This window comes from Taeniopygia guttata, chromosome Z (genome assembly GCF_048771995.1).
Source record: "Taeniopygia guttata chromosome Z, bTaeGut7.mat, whole genome shotgun sequence".
NCBI lineage: Eukaryota > Metazoa > Chordata > Aves > Passeriformes > Estrildidae > Taeniopygia > Taeniopygia guttata.
Genome location: NC_133063.1, coordinates 18,414,172 through 18,429,761, shown reverse-complemented (window position 1 = coordinate 18,429,761; position 15,590 = coordinate 18,414,172). Strand labels below are relative to the sequence as shown.

Here is a 15,590-nt window from a genome sequence, read left to right as displayed (position 1 = left end):
TGGTGTTTAATACAAGCACTAGCTACTATCTCACAAATACTTGTCCTTCTGATTGTTTCTAAGGATCCTAAAAGGCACAACCAATGCAGAAACTTCTTCCTCACTGGAAAAAAATCTAGCAGCCTCCTTCTGGTTAATGGACTATCCTCAGCTTGAGTTTGCAATTTCTTTCTGCCAAGGAATATAATAGTAAAGCCAAATAACTGCTTTAAAAATTCTTTAAAAAATAAAATAAATGAAATGAAATGAAATGAAATGAAATGAAATGAAATGAAATAAAATAAAATAAAATAAAATAAAATAAAATAAAATAAAATAAAATAAAATAAAATAAAATAAAATAAAATAAAATAAAATAAAATAAAATAAAATAAAATAAAATAAAATAAAATAAAATAAAATAAAATAAATATACACACCACTTGCACATCAGAGGGGACTCTGGACAGGAAGTCAAGTAGCTCGTTGTTATCAATTGCATATGGATTTCGAATCTTCTTTGTAAATTTATTGATGCCTGCAAAAGTGAAAGTTCAAATGTTATTACCATAAGATATCAAAGGTATCAAAGGTATCAAAAGTACATACTTTTGGCAAAGTTGTAAAACAGATTTTAGGATCCATTCTGAATCCTGACAGTAGCACCGAATGAATGCATGAATTGTAAACTCAGGCTCCAAAGGTTGGACTCTGCTTCTGTGGTACCCTGTTTCAAAAATGCAAAAGTTCTACGGACATTCTCAAATTCCTTCAATATATTTTTTTGGAAAGTAACAGAAGCTGTGATTATTGTGAGGAAGTTGGGAAAAGCAGAGGCATAAAAAGTATTTCATTTCTGTAACAGAGAGGATGAACAGAAATGGGCTTAACTGGAGGACGCAAGATTCATATAAGATTCAGAAGATTCAAGGAAAGTATTTTTCATGCTAATGACAATGAAACATATGGGAAGCATGAAGTCTGCACCATATGAAGGCTTTAGAGGAGTTTGCACAAACCTCTGTGTGGGAATGACAGATAGAGACGAGCTGATGGCAGTGCAGAGAAGAGAGGATACGTCTCCCTTAGACTACATGGTCTTATAATGCCTATTGACAATTAGTGCTCAGAAGCACCAAGAAAAATTATGCACAAAATAATCAGGAAGCAGGCTTTTTAATTAGACATATTTTCTTATCATTACATACTGAGTCAGATTCATACACTTTGAGAACCTGGTCTGTGGGCTCTGGAAACAGATGTCTAAAACATGGACAGGAACCGTGCAAACTGTGCAAAATATGCTTTTCTGTGTAATTTATCCAGGCTCTGTCAGATGTAAAATAACAAAGTGTACCTTCCATAAAGTCTTTGGTGCTCAGACTTTTCAAAAAGCTTTAGCAAGGATATAAAAGTCTTTGGATAGGGCATGCAAGATTTGGTGTCAACAGCACCCATAGCCTCCAACTGCATGAATCCTCAGTTCTGCAGCACAGATAGGAGATGCTGCCCTCCCTTTATATGGTGTTGGATAGTTAGTGTTCAGAAGGAATACCTGACCTTGAAACACCTTTTTTTAAGAAGATGTTTTGCATCAGCAAGTGACTGCAAAATTTAAGGTGAATGCCACTGTTCATTACACACAGCCACAGGATCACTCATGGGTGAATTCTGGTGGTATGATCTCACTTTATCACATCTGATAAAGAAGAATACCAGTCAGTGTGTGAAACTTCAAGAAAGGCAAAGCACTGCACAGATGAGAGGAAACACTACAGGAGAAGCAGAATATAAGAAGGGGATCGGTCTTTTCCAACAGTTTGAAAATTTTCCGATTAAAATAATTACAGATTTTTCCACATAGACAGCTGTAGCTGTTACCAGGACTCAGCACTTCATCAAGAGGGATTAGGATGGAGAAGTGGTCCTGCTCCACCCCACCTAACACACCACATCTTCAAGGTAGTCTCCACTGGGAGAGACACAGCTAGGAAAGGATAGAGAATTTCTTGCTAGGGCAGACCCTATGGATGCACAGAAGAAAGACAGATATACAAAACATGACACAAAGAGATTTTAATTTAAAAACTCTGCCTTCCAAAAAACCAAGTGGACAGATGCTGCTACAGACCAGGTCAAACATTCCTATGAGAAATAAGTCAAAAAAGATAAATCAATGGCTTCCCACAGGCAGAATGGATGAATAAGATGAAGAAACACACAGGAGAGACTAGAAGCATGCAGTGATGGAGAAAACAGGTAGGTGTTTGAAATACTGCAATTTTTGAAGGGACAACTGCTCAAAGCTATGCTCAGCATTAAATGGCTCTGTGAGAATTCATTTCACCCAGAGGAGGTCTGGACTGTGGGATCTGCAGTACCTGTCTGGTCTCCTGCCAAGATGCAAGAGAAAAAGATTCCTAAAGAAGGGATCCACATAAACTTGCTGAGTAAGAAGTCACCTGAACTGAAATGCAGGAGAAAAAGGTGGAGTCAAAACCTCTAAGGAACCAAGGGCCTTGAAGTTATATCTACATAGCCTATTTAACTTGAAGGCAGGGAGGGAAGAGATGAAGAGAGTCAAGGTGCATTTATAATAATTTATGCTTACACTATCCATCCATGTTTTGGTAGGCTTGGGAGTTGAGACTTTGTCTTATCTGAAACAGAGATATTTCTGTGGGAGTGTGACACTTCCAGGGGTATGAGTCATGAGCTTTTCAGAGAACAGTTCTGGTTCTATAGTTATGTGGATCTTGGAGGGGTATTATAATCTCAGGTTATTGTATCAAACCTGATGTAAAAAAGCAAGATGTCAGACCTATCTGAAAAATGACAGAAAAAGTAAACAAACACTTAGAACTTCCTGAGTGCATGCTAGAAGAAATGAAATTTTGGGAAGAAACTAAGAGTTTGGATTACACTTATATGATTCATGGTATGGAGGAATAAATAAAAGTCAAAGACAGGAAAAGAAAGGAAGCCCATATGCTTGCTTTTGTTCATTCTGCAAAAATACTTTTGTTCATATCTTCTTTATTGCTTTGGCTATGATCATTTGAGAAAACATTCTAAGAAAATTACTAATGCTGATTGATAAACAAAAAATAAATTCTTTGGAGTTTATGCTGTGTCCTGAATTCAAAACTTTTTCCACAAAAGTGTGACTGCTGTTCTTTCCTTAGCAAGAAAGCCCTTAGAAAGAAAATCTAGTCTCTGATGTAACTGAGACTGTGCTCTTCATAAGTCTGTGGTACTGGGTAAGGGTACAGCTGCTGGTGGTGTAAGATGTCTGAAAAGATATACAAATGAAAACCCGGAACATATTTAAAACAGATGTGGTAACAGTAACTTTTTAAAATCAGGATAAAGAATAGATATAAGCACAAGTAGTGAAAGCTTGGATCATAATTCCATCCCCCTACCTGCCCAGAGCTTCTGTTCATTATCAACCAGCCAATACCACCTATTCTTTTCTGCCTAACTAAAGGTGACCCCTTAAACAGGTTTCTTGCTGCTATGTTTGCATACACTTTCACAAGATAAAGTACTGCAGTAAAAATGGCTTATTGTCCTAAATACAGTATATAGATTGAAATGCCTCTGTTTGTGTATAAGTGGTGAAAATAAATCACAGTAATATCTAGACAAAGTTACACTTTGATATATGAAGAATTCTCATGGCTACATGTTTATAGTATGATTAAGTCTAAAGTGCCAGCCAAGAAAAATGAATCTTGCAGGTGGGCCTAAATATTTACACTGTTGCTGTTAACTAACATGCCTAATTCCATTATAGGGCAGCTTCATGACCATAAATACCAAAAAGTACTGTCACTGTAAATCATCCATTAAAAGCCAGGTTTTAAAAGCAGTACAGACAGTTTAAAAGGGTTTTACTTACCCCAGACAAGGACAATGTATCTCAGTGGAATGAAATACAGGATGATGGTGAACACAGAGAGGGCAACAATTGCCAGCCAGCTCAGGAATGGGACAGTCCAGTTGAATGTACTAAAGAAAAATTAACAAAAGTCAGCACTGAGGTCAGCCAAAAAAGCCAATAAAAGAGCAAAGGACAGTGGGAGAAGTGTCAGTTTCCATCAGGGAGAACAAACTGAGTCTACTAATGAAGGCATGGATACATTTGTCATTCGTCAGGGAGAGCCTGAGCTCGGATCTGCTGTCAGTGGAAATGAAAGGAGGCCCTAGCTTTGCCCATTTGCATGCTGCATTTCACTCTTCCAGCCCAGCAGTGCACATCTGCCAGGTGAATCACTGCTCTGCTTTTCAGAGATCTCAGTGCCTAACCCCAGTTTCAGCACCACGTAAATCCACAGACCTCCCTACTCTCCAAAGGTACTGGCACAGGCAATCTACTTTCCCTTCTCAACACCATGATAGAGTAGGATACAATAGTTGGAAGACTAGTGCTAAGGCTTAGATGTTTTATCTCCTCCCTATTCCACTGTAAGGACAGCACAAGGAGTTAAAGGCTGAACAGGGACATTCCCCTCTGTCTGAGGTACAGGTGCACTCCTCAGCCAGGTGCCTTCCAGCTTTGGGCAAAAAAGAATAGGCAAGTTCATGGCTATGGAAAGGTGGAAACTCATCCGTGTGCATAAGACGGAAAGAGCTAGGGGAATAAAAAGAGGAGATAGAACAGTTAGTCATGAAGACAGGGATAATGCAACAGCAGTGGTTGAGGGAAGAAATAAAAACCCTCTAAATATATATATAAAAAAAGATAATTTTAAAAAACATGAAATAAGTAAAGGTTATTTAGCTATTAATAAAGGAATAGAATTCCTGGAATCCCATCAGATTCCAGTACATTACCCTTCCAAAAAACCTCATGGCTAAAAACATCCTCACTAAGGGCCCCAGACTCTCCTATTCTGATAAAACTCTGTTGGTCACCACATTCTGCAAAATTCAGGTGTGAGGAAGGGAGAGTTAATGGATCTCAAAAGGATCCTGTAGCTCTCCAAGTCCTGTGTTCAGTGAAGAGAGAAAGACCAGATGATAATTTTATACGTATGTCCCATAGGAATGTTGGTTAAGAGGAGCTTGGCTCAGTGTATTTGTTCAGTGAAAACACTGCCATCTCAAAAGTGTTGCATGACATTTATCCAGAAGGATAATGTGGCTTTAAATCTAAATAATCTCATGATGCACTTTAAAGTATTACTACTAGCTACATTCTCAATCAATGTGATTACATAATTTTGGCTTCTCTAGATGAATAATTGCAATTATCTGAATTGCAAGCCATATTTTTCATAATGAGCTCTGGCTTCCTGTGTTCATTTGTCTTCTTTTTTCCCTGGCAATTTTGACATGTCTCCACTAACATTGTGTTAGTGTCACTTAGTGTAGGGCGTCTCCCTTTATCCTCAGGGGACACCTGCTCTTTTCCCATTTTCTGTAGGCATTTGGGATGAACAGAAGGTTGAAGGTCTGCTCATGTTCCTGTGAGTCGGCTTTGTGCAATGATCACAGACACACCATGATGTGTGGGAGCACTGGCTCCTCACTTAGCAAAGCTCCTTATGGGCTGTGTTAACACAGCATTCAGTACAGGTTTCCCATTATAGTTTTAGGAGCAAACTACAAAGGTTTATAGTCTCACTCGGTTTACAAAATTCTGTAGCTCTCATCTGGTATATAATAGAACAAACCCCACCTCCAAAATGTACAATTAGAACTACTTAATCATCAAGACAACTTCCATGAATAGCCTTTTGATAAAGGATTTTTATCAGAAACTAGTTCATTTTTCTAACTGGAGAACTTGTGTGATACAATATGCTTGCACTTGTCTCTCCTGCTGTGAACACAGCCTGCCTGGAAGCGTCCCTGTGGGAACTCTTTCCCAGGCTTTCCTATTAGGGACTTTGCTCTTAAATGAATAAATGGCAATGTCCTTGTCATCAAGACTGAACAGGACAGCATTAGAGATGATCCTCAGGATTCCTGCAGACTGACCTCCACCCAAAGCATAGGTTTCCTAAAATTTACTTCCAAAAGTGAATTGGGTAGTGGTAAGATGCTCTTGGCTTTCAAGGCGCAGAACAACAAGTCAATCCTCTCCATGTTTTGCAGCTGACAGCTGCAAAGTGTCTTTCTGGAATATGCCTGACCTCAAGAAATCAACCTTGTGCTGCTGTCCACTGACCATGACAGAAATACAGCAATACATTTCCTGCAGTAAATCTCGGAACCTCTCTTTCTTAATGTCCAGATTTGCTGGCGATTTTTATAAATTATATATTAGGTGTTACAAATTATAAATACTCTAAAGGAAAGGTTTTTCTGACCAATAAATAAAACTTCCAGTAGGTGAACATATGTACATACCTAAAATATCAAACCCCTATTCAGTTCTGCTTATTTCCTCTATGAAAATTTCATTTTTTATTATTGCTTTTAAACAACAACCTCACAGTATGCTTTTTCTGCTTTACTTTAATACCTTACTTTTGATTTTTGTCCCAAATAATATAGTTCTAAACTCCAGAATTAATGTAACAGAATTTCAACTGACTGAGGGCCTCCATAAAGCACAGTAAATATAAGTGAATTTGAATGATGGACTCCCTGGAATAAGTAAGTAAAAGTCTAGTGTATTATATCTCTGCATGAAAAAGATATTAAAGAGTATTAATATATTTATATTTAATACAATACATATGTAATATAATATGTTATAATATTAATATCTATATATTTAATATAATATATTATATATATAAAGATATATTTAATATATCTTTATCTTTAATATAAGAGAGCTATCCAGCACCTGTGTCAGCACTTACTTCTTGATCCTTTCACCAAAGGAAGCAATTTCATCTAGGATATTCTGGACAGTGACACACACCTCCTGGATAGCATAAAGTCTATTCATAAATCCTTTCTTTTCACCGTCCTAAATAAAAGAATAGGAGTAGTTGAGTAAAAGAATTTCTCACTGTAGGAAAAGGATTGTGTAGCCATCAGTTAAGTTTCAAAAGTCCTGTGTTACGGATTAATGTAAAAGGAATTTGTAAACCTGGTAATAAGAAAACTATTTATTGTCCTGTAAACAGTGCTTATTTCAATATGTATGGTTTAGTATATATGCTGAGCTCCACAAAATTTTGTCTGTCACTGCAGTAGTTTCTAAACACATATTTGAATAAGCCAGGTCTCTAAGTTTTAAATATGCTGGAGGTGCCAACTTTGTATGTTGTATGCTCTTTCAAGTGACAAGAGTCATAAGGTGGAATAAAGGCAGTTTGTTGGAATGCTGATTATTGAGCTGATGTAAGCAGAGGAAAATAAACATTTATGGCAGAAGACACTGAGCAAGAAACCAGAAAAACTGTCTCTATAGAGAGCTGTTTTTCCCCCCCCAAATATCTATCTCTAAATCTAAACATGTTTGCAACATCAAATCCACTAACAATACTGTGTTAGATGGGATTAAAATGAAGTATCACAATGGAAAAAAATAGTTTATCTTTTTCCAGACCACAGATAAGACAAAAGGTTATTTTCAACATTTCCAATGGGTTGTTGCCATATTACCCCACCAAGTTTGAATGTGATAATTGTTTTCTGGAAACAAGAAATAGAAAGAAGATTTTGTAGTCTTAGGAAAAGATTTCATTAACGAAGTTCAACTTTTTGTAATCACAAGCCACATGATATAGCAGTCTCTGTCATTGACTCCAAAGTTCAGCATCTAAGAAATATATGTTGCATTTAATCTTCCTTTTCTCCCCTGATGTGTAACTATCAGACAGTATATTTGTTCACTCATTTGTTGACATTTTTGCTATAATAATAAATTCGATTAGAAGAAAGCATAATTTATTATTTAATCATTTCAGCATCACTGGTTCACTGACAATGGTGCTGTCAAGATTACCTGTGAAGATGTTTGAAAGAATTTAGTTAGAGAACACATATTATTTAAAAAACAAACACGAGAGAAGCAGACAGAGATGAGAAAATAACTTTCAGTGATTAAGTGTAATTTATAAACCAAACATTTCAGACAAAGCAAAACCTTTCACCAGTTTCTCAGGTAATGTGAAAGACCTTGTATTTCACATAAGATTAATAATTATTATATCACAAAGAAATATTTTTGTCTTCTGAAAATGACCATAATGGATCAGAACTACTGATATCAACTACATCCAGTGCTGGACAGCAACACATAGTAATTTATATAAGTTATTTCCTTAATATTTACTGCATTCTTGGAGCCTTTGCAATCACGCCATTATTCTCCTCAGGTATACAGTTTCTGAAGATGTGTGTCATATATCCAGCATGCTTAATTTGTCATCAGGAAATAGGCATCTGCTCTATTCCTTCATGTAAAACACATACTTCCAGTATAATGTTTTCTTGTACAGCAGAAATGAACAAGAAACCACACAGGTATTTTTCTGCTTTCTAAATATGTATGCCCCTTGCTCTTGCAGTTTTAAGAGATTCTGCCCTCCATGGAAATTAATTTTGATTTATAACTAACTTGTGTGAAAAAAGAATTATTGCAGTCTAACAAAACCTGTGGCATATCCAGAACTTAAGTGGGGTTATATTCTGTGTTTTAATTTATAAGACTGTTTTAATTTATAAGTATCTTACACGATAAATTTGTACCTTTATTCAGGTCATGATTTAGGAATGGGACTCTCCAATTTAGTGCTTCCACTGAGACTTTCCAATATGCTCACTCCCTCTACCTCCCCACCCTGGTGGTGGGCTGGATAGGAGGATTGGAGCCACAAGACCGTGGTCGAGATAAAAACAATTTACTGGGAACAGCAATGAGACAAGGAAGTGAACAACAACAGCACCAGTATCAAAAACTCTCCAGCTGGCTCCAGGATCAGTGCCGCACTTACTCAAACAAAAGGAACCTCTCTTCCTGGAAGAGAATCCCTTTCCACTGCCCCCAACAACTATATGAGATGGTAGAAAATAGCCTCTGGGTTCCAGCCTCCCCCCTCCTGGCTACTGCAAAAATTCATCCAGTCCTAGCCGGAATTAGACAATTCAAAAATATATCAGTTTTATATCACTTCCCACAAATACCATAAAGACAGAATAAGACAGAGAAAAATCACTATTTCCAAACCACTGCACCTTTTAAGCCTAAAGGAAATTTGTTGACCTAGTCTGAGGCAGGATTAGGCAAAACAGCACAGGAAAGAGGAGGTAGCCAGAAGAATCATGGTTCATCTTTGCTTAAACTATTCCAACTATTTCCACACATCCCACAACTATTAAGTGGTTTTTATTTCCTGCTCCAAATATTTGTGTAAAAAATAAGCTGGACTAGGGAAAAACTGCACTTATTTTCTTCCAGCAAGATGCCATGTTATCAAATACAACACATGAGCTACCTAGAGTTCTTCATAATTAATTTTTAAAACATTACTGGCATTTCCTTTCCAGAGCAAGATGGTGTGAGAGGCTAGAGGAGATTGCTGGCTTGAAACATTTCAGTTGCATGAATGGGATAAGGGATAAGACAAGCCTTGCCCTGGTGAGGTGGTGTATTTCTCCATCCACCCCATCCCCTAGAGCCTGCACCCCAGCTCTGCAGTGGCACAATGGATGCCCAAATGTCCCAAACCTGCCCCTGGAGCCCCTAACCTAGCATCAGAGTGGCTACCAGATGTCCCAGCTGGGGGAAGGGCCCAAGAAAGCCAAAGGGTATTTGTGCCAGAGCATGAGACAAGCACGTCTTGACCACTGGAACCACCAGTGGTAGTCATATTCTTTTCTGTGTCTCTTCTGTCTTTCTCTTTGTTCTTTTTCTTCCAGTTCCTTCTTCTTGAAGTCTAAATAACTTAAAATTAGATGGGTTGGAGTTTGTCAAGTTGAATGGACTTGGAGCTTGCTAAATTATTGCTTTGTGAAATCCTTTACATTGATTCAATGCTGCTTTAAACGTTTGCCAAAGTTTTTGGAAGTTGCCAGTAAAGTTTTTTTGTTTTGACTCTTGAGAAATATCTTGTCAGTATTTCTCCTTTGCATCTAACTCTGGGTAAAAGAAAAGCCCAACCCATAAGCCCGTTCAACGAACTCAACAAGAGAGTTCTGGGGCCTTGAAGATGAGCCACGACTGGAATTGACTGGAATCAATTTCAACATTTGCATGACTACAGCTACCAATTTTCTGAACATAATTTTCATTTAAAAATAGTAGATAAAATTTAGCTAACAAAATTTAGCTAACAAAGCTTAATACAAAGCTTTATTACTATTTCATTTGTGTGATTTATTTTTTTTTGCAGTAGCCTTAAGGTATCTGAAAAGCACAAGATTTGCTAAGGCATGGTTGTGAGTGCAAACTGTGAAAGCAGAGTCAAATTGATGATCTGAATTTGAAAAAAAGAGTATGAACTTAAAGTAAAGACTGAGAAGATGTCCTACTCCTCTTTCACAGGAAATTGTAAATTAAAGATTGATATGCTGTTTGGTGAATAGTAATATTTCAAATTTACACACTGATTTTCAGCCAGAACTATATTTTCCTTTTGGTGAAACCAAAGCAAAACAAAGTAAATTACTAGCTCTAAACTATGTTGAGCTAATTTACACAAATCCCTAAATAAAATCCATGTTATGTGAGCCTTTTTATTCAATAGACTGTGCTTCCAACTCCATGACAAAATAGAGCGATTTAGGAAAGGATTATATCTGTAACCCCAAACCTCTCTCCTGTCCAAGTGAAAGTGTATTTAAAAACCAAACGTTTCAAATGACCAGGAAAGCAGGAGAAATAAATAAGCCAGACTCAAAAGTATACTCTGGTAAAGGCAATGACTTTAATCCAGAAAAGGGGAAAAAAAAAAAAGAAAAAAAGTTTAAGTACAGGGAATAAAACTCTGAACATTTTATGGCAGATAACTGTCCTACTAGTAGCTTCTAATTTGGAGAGAAAGGCACAGATCATAAGAAGAGAGTTTTGAGAATAGAAGCAAATGCTGAAGGGCAGGATATGGCTCTAAGGATGGGGAGTGTGGCCTGACCCCTTCCCTTGCACACAGGCATCCAAAAACACCTTGAACATCAACCCTTCTAGTCTCTGTCACCTGTGGCTGTCACCTGTCCCCCTGCTACTACTAGTTGAGAACCCCTCTAATCATCCTTGAATTTTAGTAACAAGCCAGAAAGTCTCTATTGGTTAAACAGAAGCTTCTATGAGAAAACTCTTCAGATTATTTAAACTAATAACTGGTGTCCAAAGTAGAGTCCATAAATAGGTACACACATCATCCCTCAGCAGGAGACGCAGCTATACACAGGGCTCGTACACTGTGGCAGACTTCCTTTAGTGGATTGATGAAATAGACCCAGAAGTAGTTGGTAGTAAATGCATTAGTCCTTTATTGGCAGAAGTCATTAGTACTGCCCAGAAAAACATACAGACACAGACTGTGAAATACTGGTTTTTAGTCTGGCCACTGCTCAAAACTCCACCTCAGTAATTACCTTCCAAACCCTAACCACTCCTGTCTGTGAAGCCCACAAAGTAGAAGATTTTGTGGCCTTTGATCTCCTTAAAGTCTCCTGAATCTCCATCAAAATGCTTCAGATTTGGAGATGGACACTCAGTTAAGTTTTTATTTTATCAAATGCGGGAGACAGAAAACCTGTTAACTTCTGGTGAGTAACATAAAGCACTCTGGGAAAGGTTTGCCTAACAGCGAGGTGAAAACCAAGTCCTGTAACCAGAGAACGGGCTGCATGACTGGCGTGTGGTTGCCGTGTGCATGAGGCAGTGATTGTTTGGGGAGATGCACGGACACCATGTGATCAGAGAGCTGCTTGGGTAAAGGGATGTGTGAAAGCGACACTGCAGTGGCAGGCAGCCAATGCACATTGGTTTGGGCTAAGTTTAGAGCATAGAAAGGCTTGGTTTGCTGCAATAAACAGTCTTCTTCGGATCAAGCAAGAAGGTCTGTGTGTCTTTGTTCCCCATTGCTACAATTAAATTCTCAGGTAAACAGAAGGAGGACAGACAACACCAATGATATGGTTATCTTGAAGCTGACTGTGGAAGCAGGTCTTGAAGTAAAGCTGAATGTTCTACAGGATCTGGAGAGGTGCATGACATGACTTGAGACTAGCCTTGTCATTACATCCTATCATGAGCTGAGAGAGTCAGGTTACTTTAACTGTTTTTCCCCCTTGCAGGCACTCACAGCACAACCACATTATTCTTCCCAATTCTTAAATTGAAAAAGTATGGGAAGACTCTTGGCAATATTAAAACTTCTCAGTGGGACCTTAATGCTTCAGAAGTTCCCACCCTTTCAGTAAGCCAGATTCTAACTCTTGAGACTTTTACTTATTTCAAATAGTGAGAGATAGCATGTCCAGCAGACAGGTATCTGCGTTTCTCTCTCTTCAACATCAGCAAAATAGAAAACCTGATTGGTATCCTTCCACTCTGAAAAGAACCAGTGGGAGCAGGTTTCTTTAAAGCACTGGTAGCATTTCACCTCAGGCATCAAATCCGTGGGTTATGTAGATAACCAAAACTGAGCTTTTAAACTTGAGGCTTCAGTTTCACCCATATTACTGGACATCACACCTTAAGTGACCACGTTTTTCAGATACTATCAGATGTCTACAAATGCTCAATATGTCATCTTTAAAATCTATGTGCTAGCACATGTCTTCATGTGTGCATGGTGATGAGGTCTAAAAATAATTGCTAATGCCTAACTGGAAATCAGACTGAGGATCATAAAATATAGAGAAAACCACATAATAATGAAGAGTAGATTTTTACAGAAAGAAAGTATATTTGTGGTCATGATTATTAAAAATAGAAGCAATAAACTGTTGTTGATTAGTAAGATTCCATATTTAAAACAGCAAATAGTAGGCACAACATAAATTATTTAAACATGTGGAAGAAAATATTGAAGACTCACTAAAGAACTGTTAAACAGACACTTTTTTCACCACTGCCTAGCCTTTGATAAGATCTGCAGTTGAAGACCTGATGTGATAAGGGGCCATGAGCACCCATCGATAATGGGCTTTAATGGCCCATGATAGTGGCAGTGAATGTGCCCTGCTGTTAAAGGTGAGTGAACTGCAGGGCCAGCTAACTATCACCTGTCACGTGTCCATGGTTCGAAGCTGGAGCGGAACTACCTAGTAGCTGCCATAAAACACCTCAGCCTCTATACAAGTGAGTGCACAGCAAATTTGTCAGAGCCCTCTTCACCAAGAGACAAAGGAAGAAGGACCTTCATAGGACACCACAGATTCTTGGTGGTGATTACCTTTCTTCCTGTAGTTCTTTGCGTTTTCCTACTTTTCCTTCTTGCACTTTCTTTGATAGTGAGTAAAAGTGTCAAATTTACTCTGTGTCAATTGAGTAAATTATCAAATGACAATTCATTTTGATTTTCAACATATGACTGCCTTTGTGTCTTAATTTCACACTGGGTATATTGGAATCCTGCCCCTCCCTGTGTTTGCATTTTAGGACACATTTCCAGATTGGGACTGACTCACTGTTTATGAAGACACCACACCTGTGAGCATGAATAACCTGCTCTTATCAGTGGGGTTGGAGTAGATACCTCAAGAGGTCCCTTCCAACCCTAAGAATTCTGTGATTCTGTGCAAATATTGCAACAGTCCATTCTTCCTCAAACATTACACTGAGAGTTGATAAAAATAATTTTGAACTTTCTGTGACTTTTTGGCAGTACCATCTATGAAAAGAATTAATTTTTTTCATTTGTTATGAACAAAACAGCCTGGCTGGGACACTTGGCTTGGGCTAAGTACTGACATTGAAATGTTAATTAGCTAATTGTTCCTGGGAATCACCTACCTCCCCCCACCCTCACTACCATTCTAGGACTGGGATGCAAAATAATCCAGTGGAATCATGGGAGGGGGTTTTGGGGTGAAAAACACCCCTAAATGGAAGGCTGGGCACAGTGGAGGGGGCTGGATGGATGTGCTGGTTGGGGAAAAGGGAACCTCATCCCTAGTCTGTGTCTGACCTGTCACTGTAACCTGCAGAGGACCAGACTGGACTGGGCTGTGGGAAGCAGGAGCAAAGCAGACACACTTCCTGGTGTTACCAGGAGGGAAGGAGAGGGATATCTGCTGCTGAACTTTGGCAGCAGGCTCTGCACATCCCCTCACCCTGTGGCTACCAGTGTGCCGGGAGGAAAGGAGAGAGGACGATCTGCTGGGACTTCAGATACGGACTGCACACCTCTTCACCTCCAGCTACCAGCGTGCCACGGAGACTCCAGGGACAGACTCTGCACGCCTTCTCACCCTTCGGCGACCGGAGAAGCTACAACAGCGGGGGCGAGCTCCTTCTTGAGCCCCCTGCCGAGCTGACTTTTTAATAAAGAGCTGAACAGTAATAAAGGCATAGACCCTGTTCATTTCACATGGACTGCTGCAGAGCTAGAAGATAAATATAAAATTGGGGGAAAATATGCCAAGAGCTACAGTAATAATTCTAAAGTAAAAGAAGAGATTGCAAGCTTTCCAGAGTAAAACAATAACACTGTAATGGCAATTATGTAAATTATGTTTAAATTGAGATTTTTTTACTAGTGCTCTTTATTTTCTCTTTCTTCCTATCACATTACACAGTGTTGCCAAGTGCTTTTTTAAAAATATATTCCTTCCTGATCTCTCCTTCACTGCACATTTGAATACTGTAAGGACAGCACTCCAGATAAAAGGCAGAAACACGGAGGCAATAGAACCAGTTTATAGAGCAATGTGCCATTCCACCAAAGGGCCATCTAGTGGGGAGAAACAAAAACTTTAATTTTTCTTGCATGATACCTTTCTGACTAATGTTAAACCTTTAAGAGATGTTCATTTCATATATACTCTAAGCAAATAAATTACTTGAAAAGGGTGAAAGCTTGTTTGTTCATAGTGATAGATTCAGGAGCAAAAAGTCAACAAAAGGCACACATTTTGTTGTACCTTTCTTGACCTTGTTTTGGAAGGAAGCTCATAGAACTAAAGCACTGTAGGGTTGATCATTGGGGTGATTAGAATACACACAATGAATGTGCTTTAGATCAATATTTTAAGTACCTGAAATTCTTCTTTTGGATGTCTTTTTCTTTATCTCTTTGACTATGCTTAAAGAAGGGAAGAGAGAATATCTTACTTTACCTGAGTCAGAACACTGGAGCTTTACAGTGGTCACATTAATACTTCCCAGCCACATCAATGTAATCTAAAAGTGGCTAACGCAGAAATCTGTTTGCAATAGTTAATTTAGTCAGAATACAGTCCTTGTATTCTACTAGAGAACAAACTTTGGCCATGTTTTTACAGTTGAATTTGTAAATTCCAGTGGTTCTAATGTGTTTACCCTATGCTGAATGAAAACTGCAATTAATAAGGTGCTCATTAATGCAGCTCTTCATGTTCTGTTATACAAATGTGAGGGTGATAGACACAAAAGTTAAATCTCAAGGGTCTAATAACCCTCAAAATGTAAGGAAAGAACCTGCTAGTTTTATTGGAAAGAGTTATTTTAAATAAAAAGAACCTTGATATGCAAGAGCCTGGAAGAATGGTGC

The 15,590-nt window shown here is 38.3% G+C and overlaps 1 protein-coding gene across 3 annotated transcripts in view; it reads right to left on the bottom strand.

Moving 5' to 3' along the window:
• Positions 1-15,590, bottom strand: part of MCTP1 (multiple C2 and transmembrane domain containing 1) — a 214,592-nt gene that overhangs the window by 2,840 nt on the left and 196,162 nt on the right. For 2 of the 3 annotated variants that reach the window (XM_030258810.4, XM_030258812.4), the window contains 3 exons: positions 6,801-6,910; positions 3,884-3,993; positions 420-517 (listed from right to left, as the gene is read on the bottom strand). In XM_030258810.4, coding sequence (XP_030114670.1) covers positions 420-517; positions 3,884-3,993; positions 6,801-6,910 — 318 coding nt within the window. The remainder of the gene's footprint in view (positions 1-419; positions 518-3,883; positions 3,994-6,800; positions 6,911-15,590) is intronic. The other variant, XR_005978216.2, reaches the window with a different exon arrangement.